This window comes from Ranitomeya variabilis, chromosome 6 (assembly GCF_051348905.1).
Source record: "Ranitomeya variabilis isolate aRanVar5 chromosome 6, aRanVar5.hap1, whole genome shotgun sequence".
NCBI lineage: Eukaryota > Metazoa > Chordata > Amphibia > Anura > Dendrobatidae > Ranitomeya > Ranitomeya variabilis.
Genome location: NC_135237.1, coordinates 79,471,327 through 79,486,785, shown reverse-complemented (window position 1 = coordinate 79,486,785; position 15,459 = coordinate 79,471,327). Strand labels below are relative to the sequence as shown.

At 41.3% G+C, this 15,459-nt stretch overlaps 1 protein-coding gene across 1 annotated transcript in view; it reads right to left on the bottom strand.

The window, feature by feature from the left end:
- Positions 1–15,459, bottom strand: part of RAPGEF5 (Rap guanine nucleotide exchange factor 5) — a 366,882-nt gene that overhangs the window by 251,015 nt on the left and 100,408 nt on the right. The window contains exons 2-3 of the mRNA XM_077268709.1: positions 11,819–11,869; positions 4,088–4,194 (exon numbers count right to left, since the gene is read on the bottom strand). Coding sequence (XP_077124824.1) covers positions 4,088–4,194; positions 11,819–11,869 — 158 coding nt within the window. The remainder of the gene's footprint in view (positions 1–4,087; positions 4,195–11,818; positions 11,870–15,459) is intronic.

Sequence of the window (15,459 nt, the reverse complement as noted above, 5' to 3'; positions counted from 1 at the left end):
AAAATCACATTGTATGATTTACATAATTAACTTGCATTATATTGCATGAAATAAGTATTTGATAAAATAGGAAATAGAACTTAATATTTGGTACAGAAACCTTTGTTTGAAATTACAGAAGACAGATGTTTCCTGTAATTCTTGACCAAGTTTGCACACACTGCAGCAGGGATTTTGGCCCACTCCTCCATACAGATCTTCTCCAGATCTTTCAGGTTTCGGGGCTGTCGCTGGGCAAAGTTTTCAACTCTCTCCAAAAGATATTCTATTTGATTCAGTTCCGGAGACTAGCTGGGCCACTCAAGGACCTTGAAATGTTTGTTATGGAGTCACTCCTAAAGGTACCTTCACACGAAACGACATCGCTAGCGATCCGTGACGTTGCAGCGTCCTCTCTAGCGATATCGTTTCGTTTGACACGCAGCAGCGATCAGAATCCTGCTGTGATGTCGCTGGTCGCTGAATAAAGTCCAGAACTTTATTTGGTCGTCCGATCGCTGTGTATCGTTGTGTTTGACACCAAAAGCAACGATACCAGCGATATTTTACACTGGTAACCAGGGTAAACATCGGGTAACTAAGCGCAGGGCCGCGCTTAGTAACCCGATGTTTACCCTGGTTACCAGCGTAAAAGTAAAAAAAACAAACAGTACATACTCACATGCGTCCTCCAGCGTCTGCTTCATCACACTGACTGAGCTCCGGCCCTAAAGTGAAAGTGAAAGCACAGCGGTGACGTCACCGCTGTGCTGTTAGGGCCGGAGCTCAGTCAGTGTCAGGAAGCAGAGGCTGGGAGACGCGCAGGTGAGTATGTACTGTTTGTTTTTTTTACTTTTACGCTGGTAACCAGGGTAAACATCGGGTCACTAAGCGCGGCCCTGCGCTTAGCAACCCGATGTTTACCCTGGTTACCCGGGGACCTCGGCATCGTTGGTCGCTGGAGAGCGGTCTGTGTGACAGCTCTCCAGCGATCAAACAGCGACGCTGCAGCGATCTGCATCGCTGTCGCTATCGCTGCAGCGTCGCTTCGTGTGAAGGTACCTTTAGTTGCCCTGGTTGTGTGCTTCAGGTCATTGTCATGCTGGAAAAACCCAGCCATGACCCATCTTCAATCTTCTTGCTGAATGAAGAAGGCTGTTGGCCACAATCTCGCAACACAAGACCCCATCCATCTTACCTACAATACACTGTAGTTGTCCTGTCCCCTTTGCAGAACAGCACCCCTAAAGTATGAGGTTCCCCCTATCATGCTTCACAGTTGGGAAGGTGTTCATGGGGTTGTACTCATCCTTCTTCTTCTTCCAAACATGGTGAGTGGCACTAATATCAGAAAGTTCTATTTTGATCTCATCTGACCACATGAACTTCTCCCATGCCTCCTCTGGAACATCTAGATGGTCATTGGCGAACTTCAAACTGGCCAGGACCTGTGCTGGTGTGACCTTGCATGCCCACCAGGATTATACTCCATGACTGCGTAGTGTGTTGTTACTAATGGTAATGTTTGAGACTGTGGTCCAAGCTCTCTTCAGGTCATTGACCAGGTCCTCCCGTGTAATTCTGGGCTGATTCCTGACATTTCTCAGACTTATCCTTACACCATAAGGTGAGATCTTGCATGGAGCCCCAGACCGAGGAACATTGACAGTGTTCTTGTGTTTCTTCCATTTTCTAAATACTTGTGCCACCAGCTGTTGCATTCTCACCAAGCTGCTTCCCTATTGTCCTGTAGCCTATTCCCAGCCTTGTGCAGGTCTACAATTTTGTCCCTGGTGTCCTTAGCGCTGTGGTCTTGGCCATGGTGGAGAGGTTGGAATGTGATTGAGTGTGTGGACAGGTGTCTTTTATACAGGTAACAATTATTACAGGTAATGAGTGCAGAGTAGAAGGGCTTCTTAAAGAAAAACTAACATGTGAGAGCCAGAATTGTTGCTGGTTGGTAGGCGATCAAATATTTATTTCATGCAATTAAATGGAATTTCATTAGTTAAAAAACATACAATGTGATTTTCTTCTTTTTTTATTTTTAGATTCTATTTATCACAGTTTAATTTAACCTATGATAAAAATTACAGACCTCTCCATTGTTTGAAGTGGGAAAACTTGCAAAAGAACCAGAACAGAATGTTCCCAGCCGGGCTGAACTGCGATGACCTTGGTGAGATCCCCACTAGAAACGCTAGTTCAAATTCACGGCAGTGAAATTCTCCCGGTGAACTCTCCTCTGCACCGTGAGACTTTCACCGGTCACTGACGCAACGCGCGCAGCAGCTCATTCACCAGTGGTTCTCAGTCTGGACGGTTGCATCTTGGCACTGTCCAGGTGGAAAACTGTTTATCCCTCACACGTGGATTATGGCTTTGGGTCAGAACGACGAACATGTGAGGGATATTGTTGTTTTTTATTTTTGTTTTATTTCAGTAGAATGAGGGATTCAGTGGAATTAGGCGTTAGGTGAGTATAACTGTATTTGATATCTTTAAATAAACAAGTAAAAGTGTGTTTTGTTTTATCTCTAATAAAGGACTTTATTCTGGCTGTGTCTTTATTTACCATATAACTATAGAATTTGTAATGCAAAGGTGTCTTATAGACTCTTCTCCATTACTAACCCGAGGGCTTGATGTTACCTGACAATACAAAGGTCATATCAACCCCACAAACATGAACCCCACTTGCCACCACTATGGGCAAGTGGGAAGAGCCGGGGAAAGTGCCATAATTGGTGCATCTAATAGATGTACCTTTTCTGGGCGGCTGCAGGCTACTATTTTTAGGTTGGGGTGGGGGGGGGCAATATCCATTGCCCCTTACCATCATGAGAATTCAAGCCCCCAGCTGTCTGCTTTAACTTGGCTGGTCAAAAATGGGGGGACCACAAGCCATTTTTTTTATTATTTAGAAAAATAAAAAATAAAGCATGGGGACCCCTCTATTCTTGATAAACAGCCTTGTTGAAGATCACAGCTTAGGGTTGCAGTCCCCAGCTGTGAGTTTTGACTGGCTGGTCATCAAAACTACAGGGGAACCCATGTCGCTTTTTTTAAACTACTTATTTACAGAGCAGGCACCGGCTGATGAACACTCCCATCAGCCTCTCCTGCTCTCGCTGTTATTAGCGGCAGAAGGCGTCGGTTGATGGAAACAGTAGTCCCATCAGCCAACACCAATGACCGGACGTAAACTTTATACCTCTGATCATAGCTATGGACTCACGCACATGACAGCGTGACAAACACCCAGTGTTCGGGGGGCCGCACCCAAACAGTATCATGGACTTCCTGGTGAATTCCGTGTTCGGTGTCCATGCCCGAACAACTCTACTGATAGGTTTTTAATTTTTGGATGTACTTTTTACATTAAATTAATGGTCTCAATGACCCCTTTCAGATGAGAGCCACCACAGCCGATTTGCTTACAGAGTAGCAGGCAGAGGGTTTTTCGAAGCAGGGAATGCCCTATTTAAATAGGACCTGTCGCTACTCATAAATATGTATTTTTAGACGGTCCAAATCCTATTGTTTTCCCAAATCTGGCATTATTTTTCTTTTGCTGCTGTCTCCGGCCATTCTTGAGATATGACCCACTCTTCACTGAATATAAATTTAGTCTTTAAAAAAGTGTGCAAGATCTTCAAGATTTCTGTATGGGAATCTTGAGAATCAGGCAAGATGGCTAAAAAGACTTGATTTACATACTGAGAAGAGGTCATATCTCAGGAACAAAACATAAACAGTGCCAGATGCAGGAAAACAGCAGCAATTACACCAGGTAAAAAGAGACATTCATGGCAAGTGACAGGTCCACTTTAAAGTCAATATGCCATAATATAAATGGACAGAGGTTGTCCTCATGAGGCAGCCACTATACAGTCTAATCAACATGGCCTCAGAAGTTTTCAATTAAATGTATCTGCAGGTTACTTTCTCCCCTCTCCTCATTGAAGACACATGAACTCTGTTTAGCCAAGCATTCATGTGTATGGGGAAGATAGACAATTTATGACAAGACAAGTTACTATTATAACACTGTATGATTTCACAATGTGTAATAAGGAATTATTTTATTTACTAATGAGTAACTTACCGACAAATACAAGTAAGATACATGCGATCCCTGATAAGAGCAGGAGACTGAATCCTTACTGCATTCCTCAAAGCTCTTCCAGCACATGTTACGCTTTCCCCATAGGACTAGAAAAAAACAAAACAAAACAAAACTAATACAGGTACATTGACATTCTTATTATTGTATCGTGTTTCAACAGTTTTTCAATTTACATAAGTAAAATAGAATAATAATGGTTCAAGGTAAATAACAGATAGGTTTACTGCCTCCAAAGTGGCTTTTCTTGCCCTCAGTCATCGTAACATGTCAGGCCATAGCCTTCACTAGTCCTGGGGGTACAAAATGATAGAAACGAATGTTCACCATATTTTAACACCCAACATTGTGTGACAAATTTTCTATGTCAAACATCTGCACTTCTGGGGAACCAGAACTGTTGGAAAAGAGATCAAGTTAATTATCAGTTAGTTTCAAAACATAATGATGCATCATTAGAAGCCTAGCTGAGGCTTAAGGTGGCAAAAAAAATAAAATGCTGCTGCTGGGAACTGCTAATTTCAGTGGGAAAGGCGTACTATATAATGTATAGCGAGAGTCCCTACTTTTCCCACATGGAAGATGTAGTGAAATAAAGGACTTGGCTTTGGCTTTTAACATGCCAAATCCTTTTGTTCTCAAGGAAGATAAGCAGCCATCAGATGAGTACAGCACTCTCCCCTTCCCCATACAGAACTTGCATGTGTAGTCGGAGGTCAGGAGGAATAGTTGTCAGCTTAACAAGAATGGTCAACATGTATCAAATGCTTATGGCCAAAATCCAGCCATGACTTAGTCTTCCTCTCTGTCCATGAATAAATGAGGACCCATTACTAGGGTAGAACAAAAGAAAAGTAAAAAAAAGGGGGTAAGATAAGGGTGCACAACTTTAAGGATATAACGGTAAATTAAATAGATGAATACTTTAAAGAGTACCTATTACCAATCAGTGGCTGCCCGTTTTATTTAATAGAAGGGATGGAAGCCCCATATTGGTGATTCTGCTAATTATCACCCATTAACAAAAGTGACCAGAAGTTACCCTTATGTCCCCCTGAAAGGGCTAGCTGAACTTCCAGATTGTGGGCTCCCGGGATGTAGAGCAGGATGCCACAACTCTCTACGACCTCTCACGCAATGAAAGAGCGAGCTCTCATTCTTTACATTGACCGAGCGCTGTCGCGCACTTTACAAAAGCTGTTACCGAATGGCAACATCCTTAGAACGGTTCAGTGACAGGTTAGTAAAGTACGTGGCAGCGCTGGGTTAGTGCAAAGAGTGAGTTTTGCTTTCACTATAAGAGGTGTGATGGAGGGCGGTGGGATCCAACTCTGCATGCACAGATTCCAAAATCCAGACGTTCATGTTCAATTTTTACTAGCAAGTCGGGCCGTTTCAGGGATTCTTCTGACCATTTTTCTTAGTAGGTGATAATTAGAAGAATCCCCAATCTGAGGCTGCGCGCTCCTAATAAACTATAAAGACAGCATCAGAGAGGTACTCCGGTATTGTGAATGCATTCTTGTGTGAGGCCTCCTGGAGTCATATTTAAGCTGTGCATATTTATCATACCATGCAGGAGTTTGTCACACCTCGTCACCTCCAGCATCACTTCAGGACAAACGGTATAAAAGGGCACGTCAGAGGGCTGGCGGTGACAGCTTGTGACTTATTAATATACATTCCACATTTCAGTAACAGTAAACCAAATATGTTAGAAAGCTGAAAAAACTCACTGACAAACCTGGGAAGAAAGCTGTAAGGCCTGAATAGCAGAAGGTTTAGTAGGACCCAAGCTGCTGGCTTTTGCATTTGTTCTGTATGGGGACAGAGGAGTAAGCACAAGATTAAAGACCCCCATATGCATCAGATAGCAGTGGGCCGTACAATCATTCTGCTGCTACCTTTCCCAATTGCCTTATTGCTGTCAGATTACTATGGTGGCAGCTTATATCCAGAGAACAAAAGAACAAAAAGATTGTCACTTGGAATAACAATATGCCAACCTTTCTCTAATGTGCCCTCATTCACTTTACTATTTATTCTGTAAATTCAGAGGTTTGCAAAAGTATTCACCCTCCTTGGCTTTCTACCTATTTTGTTACATTACAACCTGTTTTTAAATATTTTTGAAATCTGATTTGTGTGTGATGCATCATCACTGAATAGTCTAAGTTGGTGAATCGAGAGAAATATCGGATATCATACACTGGTCACATGCTTTGCACTGACTTTAGGGGAGTGAATAGTTATGTACACTCAAGTTGTCAATTATTTTGTCCTATTTGTTGTTTGCTTCACAATAAAATCAAATGGTCACAGTTGTAGACTTGTACTGAAGCAAACCCTCAAAGAAAGAAAAAAAAAACAGTAAAATTCCAGGTTGTGAGGAAGCAAGACATGTCAAATGCCAAGGGGGGTGAATACTTTCATTCGCCACTGTATATCTCTCAGCACTTCTTCAGCTACTTTGTTTCTCATAATGTAAACTGCAGCAAATTAGTGGAAAGTTCACCTATAGTGATTGTTTAGGAACCAAAATTTATTACATTTGTTTAGTAATTTTCATTCTGCAAATGTAGAATTGCATTAAAAAATATATATAAGCTCTCAATCAGCTATTGCATGGTAAAAATAAATTAAGTTTTGGAACTAAAAAAAAAAAAATTAGAAAACAAATACAAAACACGGAAGTGTCGTTAAAATTCACCGGCATCCCTAATCTTTCTCCCGGGCATGTATACACATTAGATACGTGGTCTGTCCGCCAAAATCAGCTGGTTTGGCCACCTTTACCCTACTGCTCTTCTGTGTGGAGGGGCCATCATAAACCTGGCCCTGTTTGCACCATCAGCCAAACCCCCAGAGGTGTAAAGCTTTATGTTTCATTTACATGTCATAAAAGTCATCTATCAAAACCAGTAAGAACCTTCCAGATGTAAGAATGGCTTATATCATATTTCATCTCCAATTACAAGGCCTTGCCATCAAAGTGTTGTAGTGATGGGATTTTCACACATGAGTAACAGGAGGCTTTCAGAGAAGATAAGGCGATTATAAAACAAAGGCACCAATAATGTTAGCTTTGTAAGATCAGACCTTCAGAATAGAAAAACTTTCATTTAATTTTTGAGGATAAACAAAAGCTTATGATTCATGATTTACTGATGAAGTGATATCAATAGAAAAAAGGCTTGAATATTATAATGTAGACAGAAAGCACATTTAGGGGCAGAATATGGAACACAGATAAAACTATCCTGCAGAACTTTGGAAGGGTGGATAGCTGTCAGGTTAAGCCAGAAGTGTATTTGACTAGTGCTTAAAGGGACTGGATCATCAGAAAATGACAGCTTTTTAAAGGGAACCTGTCACTAGGTTTGGCAGATATAAGATACGGCCACCACCTTTCAGGGCTTATACATAGCATTCTATAATGCTGTTGATAAGACCCCGATCTGACCTAAAAGATAAGAAAAATAAGTTTTATTATACTCACCTGGGGGTGGTCCGGTCTGATGGGTGTCGCAGGTCCGGATCCAGAGCTTCCCATCTTCTTATGATCGCCGCCCTCCTGCTTGCTTCATGGCTCCCCGGCATCGCGCTCCGGCGCAGGCGTACTTATCTGTCCTGTTGAGGGCAGAGTAAAGTACCGCAGTGCGCAGGCGCTGGGCCACTCTGACCTTTCCCGGGGCCTGCGCACTGCGGTACTTTCCTCTGCCCTCAACATGGCAGATAAGTACGCCTGCACAGGAGGGCGATGCCGGGACCGATGAAGAAGCAGGAGGGCGGCGATCACAAGATGGGATGTGCCGGACCCAGACCTGTGACACCCATTGGACCGCCCCCCTCGGGTGAGTATAATAAAACTTATTTTTCTTATCTTTCAGGTCGGACCAGGGGCTTATCTACAGCATTATATAATGCTGTAGATAAGCCCTGAAAGGCAGTGGCCGTATCTTATATTGGCCAAACCTGGTGACAGGATCGCTTTTGAGAAGTTTTTGTCATAAACAGATTTTTTGGGGTAATTTTATTTCTTCTTTAGATCACACTTTGTATTAAAAAATAAAAATTAGAAAGCTTGCAATGTTCATACTAGCCATTGGAGCTATTTTAGACTAGTCCTTTCAGGAAGCATTTCTAGCAGTTTTCCTTATCCGTCAGGATTATAATGACCAGTAACACCTCCATACACATCTGATAACACAGGATCCACCAGTCACAATACGTAATTTCACAGCCCCTTCTGCTTCCCTTCCTAATTTCTGCACCGTTGATTAGATGCTTCAATACAAAATATAAGGTTGGAATCTGTCTATTGCTGCTACAAGTGGATTTCCTGAAGGAGCAGGAAGTTAGAGTCTAAGAAACCCCAGTGGCCTGTGTGGAAATTGCAAGATTTCTCATTTTTCATACAGCTTTTGATACAGAGAAAAGAAATTGCCCCCTCCCCACCAAAAAAAACAAGTTATTTATCGTTGACAAATTCCCTTTAATGTGTCTGCCACTTGATGTCTTAAGGGGGTCTTCAAGTTTAGCGGATCGGAAAAATCTATTTTTATTAATTTTTTTCATATTTTTCATGTATTTAGTATGGAGAATGTATCAAATTTTTTTTAGCTTAATTCGCAATATTAATAAAGTTGTAGCACCTAATAGGGAGCGATCTACGACACGTGCTCTGCTCGGACTATATGGTGCACAATGGAGTATTCTGTCGGCCTTGTGTGTATGATTTCTTAGCTTTTGGATTAACCACTTAGTGACAGAACCAATTTTGCCCTTAATGACCAAGCCAATTTGTAGAATTTTGACCAATGTCACTTTATGAGGTTATAGCTCTGGAACACTTCAACGGATTCCACTGATTCTGAGATTTTTTTCGTGACATATTGTACTGCATGTTAGTGGTAACATTTCTTTGATATGACTTGCGTTTATTTATGAAAAAAATGGAAATTTGGGAAAAATGTTGAAAATTTTGCAATTTTCAAACTTTTAATATTTGTACCCTTAAATCAGAGAGTCATATCGCACAATATACTTAATAAATAACATTTCTCATATGTCTACTTAACATCAGCGCAATTTTGGAAACATCATTTTTATTTTGTTAGGCTGTTATAAGGATTAAAAGTTGACCAGCGATTTCTCATTTTTCCAATAAAATTTACAAAACCATATTTTTTAGGGACCACCTCACATTTGAAGTGAGTTTGGGGGATCAATATGACGGAAAATACCCAAATGTGACACCATTCAAAAACTGCACCCCTCAAGGTGCTCACAACTACATTCAAGAAGTTTATTAACCCTTCAGCTGCTTCACGAGAAATAAAACAATATGGAAGGAAAAATTTACATTTTACTTTTTTCACAAAAAATGTACCGTACTTTAGACCCAAACTGTTATACTTTCACAAGGGTAACAAGAGAAAATGGACCACAAAATTTCTTGTGCAATTTCTCCTGAGTACAAAGATACCACGTATGTGGGGGAAAGCCACTGTTTGGGTGCATGGCAGGGCTCAGAAGGAAGGGAGCACTGTTTGCCTTTTTTAACGCAAACTTGGCTGGAATTAATGGCGGGCGCCATGTCACTTTTGGAGACCCCCTGATGTATTTAAACAGTGGAAACCCCCAAAATCTAACGCCAACCCTAACACAGCCCTACCCCTGACACTAATCCCAACTCTAACCATAATCCCAACCCTAACCACAACCCTAACCCCAACTCCACCACCCTCAACCCCAAAACAACCGTATCCCCAACACAACCCTAACCCCCACACCACAACCATAACCCACACACAACCATAACCCCAACGTCACAACCGTAATCCCAACACCACAACCATAATCCCAACCGTAACCCTAAAACAACCCTAACACTAGCTCCAACCCTAAACCTAGCCCCAATCCTAGCCCCAAACCCAACCCTAATGAAAAAATATACATTATTTTTATATTATTATTTTTACCTAAATGAGGTGGTGATAAAGGGGGGTTTGATTTACTATTTTTTTTATTTTGATCACTGTGATAGGGTATATCACAGTTCAAAATGAACCAATAGGAAAAATCTCCCATTGCTGCAGTGTGGCGGCAGACCTCGGCGGGCACTTTGCGCATGCACACGCCATTTTCTTCCAGAGCCGGAAGGTCCAGGGATACCATGGGTACCGGGGACGGCTCGGGGGAACCCATTTCTCTAGATCATATTAATGGGAAATCTAGTTTTTTTTTTTGCGATCGCCGTTATTCCGTGAATAACCCCACACTTCCTTATATTAAGGCCCCATAATTTGATCCGTAATATTATGATGACTATATATAGTCTTAGGAGCCTGATGTGTTTCCGTGTTTATTTCTTATTAGAACGTTATGTTGGAGCAGAAACAGAAAATAACAACTCTCTCAACTCCCTCATTTGGACTTTTGTTCCGAAACCTCTTCATTCTGTTGCAAACATAGCTATATATTTGGTAAAAATTATCTTTAAAGAGGGAATTATGCCAATTCTTAAAGTAATGGACGTGATGGGAATGACTATAGGACAGCAAGCGGAGATATACGCGCACACTCGGGACGAGGCTCATTTAAGTCGCTTAGAGCTGCCTTCGTTTGGCTCCGTTCGAGACGACAGATCTCATCACAGAAAAGTAAGCAGCTCTGCAAGAATTTGGTGAGCATGTGAAAGGATCACTCTATAGTCCTGGAATTGCTGATTTGATCATAAGTAAACGTGTCTCTGTAATCAGTACGAAAAACTTGAACACGTTTTTCTCGAAACCGCTTTTTTTTTTTTTTTCCAAATCGGTGGCCATGATATCTCCAGAACCAACTGGTCAATTGAGCCTATCTACTGTATCATAATCAAGTTAAAATCTTTTAATTTTGGAATTGTGACAGGTCTCCAATTGTGCCAAAAATCAATACTCAATTTTCAGCATGACACCTTTTAATTTTCACTTTTTTTATTTAATTCTGCTACCAGAGATAGCGACAATCATAGTAATTAAATATGTCTTTGTGTTTGTTTGTTTCAGACAAGAACAAACAGCCGGGATTATGACCACCGCTTTGTTTTCCTGGCCAACTTCACTGAATTTTTACAGAACTTATTTATGGTATAATTTTTCATGATATAACACTGTGTAAGCTGACTTCAAACAGGAGTAAAAATACTGTAAAAAAATCCCAAGAATCTTTGTACTTTTTTTTGTGGGGGGGGGGGGGGGAAATAACAAAAATAGCATAAAAATTAGGTGCCTAGACTCGAAGGCCCCTTAAATGCTGCAATTCACAATGATGGTAATAATATCACAGAAACAGAACTGTTTGCAGCAAACCATGGAATCGTTCTTCTTTTAGTGACAGGGAACCGATTGTTTCAGTTCCTCATCATCGCACAGGGTCACGTTGGCCATCCCATTTAGCTGGTGGCTCTCCATATTGGAGAGGACAGTGCAATCAAACGAGGGATATAAATGAATGGGCTAACGTTACAGGGAGCGCTCCATTAACCTGTAAATTCCCACGGAAGGGAAAGAATGTTTATTGGATTTCTATGAAATTGACGCATTAGTGTATGCCTGATCAAGGGAGATTAAATTGTGAGCCCCTGTGGAGACAGTGATTGATGCGAGTATATACAATCTGTATATATTACTTTCAATATGTTAACATGGAAATAAAAAGAATATTTACCTTGTTGGTCGAGCTATCTATACACAGGGTTGAAATTCTTTCCGATAAAATCTGAAAATACAAACAAACAATTGTTTTAATGCATCTTGCAGGGGTTTGAAGACAGATACATTATACCTTTTATTAGAAAATAAAACGCAACATCAAAATGAGCAAATCTGTCATAAGACTTACTGTCTCGTTAACACATCTTGCCATCATAATTAGTGAATGACATTGCTACATATCCATGTTTCCGAAACTACATAGTGATATGTTCTTGATAATATAAGAATAAAATTCAAACATAATAAACCAGTATAAGAATAATATTCCATCCAAAAATGTAAGTTGGTCACACAGAAGTTGTCAGGCGAACAACAGGTCGCTCTCCATACCCTGGTTCATTTGAGCGTTCATGAGTTTTCAGTAGGGAGAGCGGAGAAAGTCGCTGCCAGACACCTCCTTTTGCAGCAGCCTCTCTCCCTTGAACCAAAAGGATTGTGTGTTGAATTTTGAACTGTCTGAGAAATCTTTCCCACAATGTTACTTGTCATGTGAGAGCTACAAGGCCACCATAAACATCAGAGGATTACATTTCTAATTTAAGGTTATATAATGTTCTGTTATGTACAGTAGTATAATGGACTTGCATCACGAAAATAAGTTATCACCCATCCATAGGAGAGGTGATAACTAGGGATAGGTAGGGATGCCAGCAGTGGGATCCCCAGCAATCAGCAAGAAGGGAGATCTGCCCAGTCTGGATGAAGTGGAAGCCGACTATGTACACCACCACTATATTTACATCTTATAGATGCGCCACTTATGGGGCAGCTGTGACCTGGTGTTTGTAGCCAGAGGGGGGGGGGGCAATGTCCATGGCCCCTTCCTAGGCTATTAACCCCTTCATGACCCAGCCTATTTTGGCCTTAATGACCTTGCCGTTTTTTTCAATTCTGTCCAGTGTCCCTTTATGAGGTAATAACTCAGGAACGCTTCAACGGATCCTAGCGGTTCTGAGATTGTTTTTTCGTGACATATTGGGCTTCATGTTAGTGGTAAACTTAGGTCAATAATTTCTGCGTTTATTTGTGAAAAAAATGGAAATTTGGCGAAAATTTTGAAAATTTCGCAATTTTCAAATTTTGAATTTTTATTCTGTTAAATCAGAGAGTTATGTGACACAAAATAGTTAATAAATAACATTTCCCACATGTCTACTTTACATCAGCACAATTTTGGAACCAAAATTTTTTTTTGCTAGGAAGTTATAAAGGTTAAAATTTGACCAGTGATTTCTCATTTTTACAACAAAATTTACAAAATCATTTTATTTAGGGACCACCTCACATTTGAAGTCAGTTTGAGGGGTCTATATGGCTGAAAATACCCAAAAGTGATCCCATTCTAAAAACTGCACCCCTCAAGGTGCTTAAAACTACATTCAAGAAGTTTGTTAACCCTTCAGGTGTTTCACAGCAGCAGAAGCAACATGGAAGGAAAATATGAACATTTAACTTTTTAGTCACAAAAATGATCTTTTAGCAACAATTTTTTTATTTTCCCAAGGGTAAAAGGAGAAACTGGACCATGAACGTTGTTGTCCAATTTGTCCTGAGTACGCTGATACCTCATATGTGGGGGTAAACCACTGGTTGGGCGCACGGCAGGGCTCGGAAGGGAAGGAGCGCCATTTCACTTTTTGAATGAAAATTTGGCTCCAATCTTCAGCGGATAGCATGTCACGTTTGGAGAGCCCCCGTGTGCCTAAACATTAGAGCTCCCCCACAAGTGACCCCAATTTGGAAACTAGACGCCCCAGTGAACTTATCTAGAAGCATAGTGAGCACTTTAAACCCCCAGGTGCTTCACAAATTGATCCGTAAAAATGAAAATGTACTTTTTTTTCACAAAAAAATTCTTTTAGCCTCAATTTCTTCATTTTCACATGGGCAACAGGATAAAATGGATCCTAAAATTTGTTGGGAAATTTCTCCTGAGTACACCGATACCTCATATGTGGGGGTAAACCACTGTTTGGGCACATGGTAAGGCTCGGAAGGGAAGGAGCGCCATTTGACTTTTTGAATGAAAAATGATCTCCATCGTTAGCGGACACCATGTCGCGTTTGGAGAGCCCCTGTGTGCCTAAACATTGGAGCTCCCACACAAGTGACCCCATTTTGGAAACTAGACCCCCCCAAGGAACTTATCTAGATGCATAGTGAGCACTTTAAATCCTTATGTGCTTCAGAAATTGATCCATAAAAATGAAAAAGTGCTTTTTTTTCACAAAAAAAATTATTTTAGCCTCAATATTTTCATTTTCACATGGGCAACAGGATAAAATGGATCCTAAAATTTGTTGGCCAATTTCTCCTGAGTACGCCGATATCTCATATGTGGGGGTAAACCACTGTTTGGGCGCACGGCAAGGCTCGGAAGGGAAGGAGCGCCATTTGACTTTTTGAATGGAAAATTAGCTCCAATCATTAGCGGACACCATGTCGCCTTTGGAGAGCCCCTGTGTGCCTAAACACTGGAGCTCCCCCACAAGTGACCCCATTTTGGAAACTAGACCCCCCAAGGAACTTATCTAGATGCATAGTGAGCACTTTAAACCACCAGGTGCTTCACAGAAGTTTATAACGCAGAGCCGTGAAAGTAAAAAATAATTTCTATTTCCTCAAAAATGATTTTTTAGCCCGGACTTTTTTATTTTCCCAAGGGTAACAGGGGAAATTGGACCCGAATAGTTATTGTCCAGTTTCTCCTGAGTACGCTGATACCCCATATGTGGGAGTAAACCACTGTTTGGGCACATGCCAGGGCTCGGAAGTGAAGTAGTGACATTTTGAAATGCAGACTTTGATGGAATGCTCTGCGGGCTTCACGTTGCGTTTGCAGAGCCCCTGATGTCCCTAAACAGTAAACTCCCCCCACAAGTGACCCCATTTTGGAAACTAGACCCCCAAAGGAACTTATCTAGATGTGTGTTGAGCACTTTGAACCCCCAAGTGCTTCACAGAAGTTTACAACGCAGAGCTGTGAAAATAAAAAATCATTTTTCTTTCCTCAAAAATGATGTTTTAGCAAGCAATTATTTATTTTCACAAGGCTAAAAGGAGAAATTGGACCCCAATAGTTGTTGCCCAGTTTGTCTCGAGTATGCTGGTATCCCATATGTGGGGGTAAACCACTATTTGGGCACACGCCGGGGCTCGGAAGGGAAGTAGTGACGTTTTGAAATGCAGACTTTGATGGAATGGTCTGCGGGCGTCACGTTGCATTTGCAGAGACCCTGATGTGTCTAAATAGTAGAAACCCCCCCACAAGTGACCCTATTTTGGAAACTAGACCCCCAAAGGAACTTATCTAGATATGTGGTGAGCACTTTGAACCCCCAAGTGCTTCACAGAAGTTTACAACGCAGAGCCGTGAAAATAAAAAATCATTTTTATTTCCTCAAAAATGATGTTTTAGCAAGCAATTTTTTATTTTCACAAGGGTAACAGAAGAAATTGGACCCCAATAGTTGTTGCCCAGTTTGTCCCGAGTATGCTGGTACTCCGTACGTGGGGGTAAACCACTGTTTGGTTGCACATTGGGGCTCGGAAGGGAGGGTGCACCATTTGACTTTTGGAACGCAAGATTGGCTG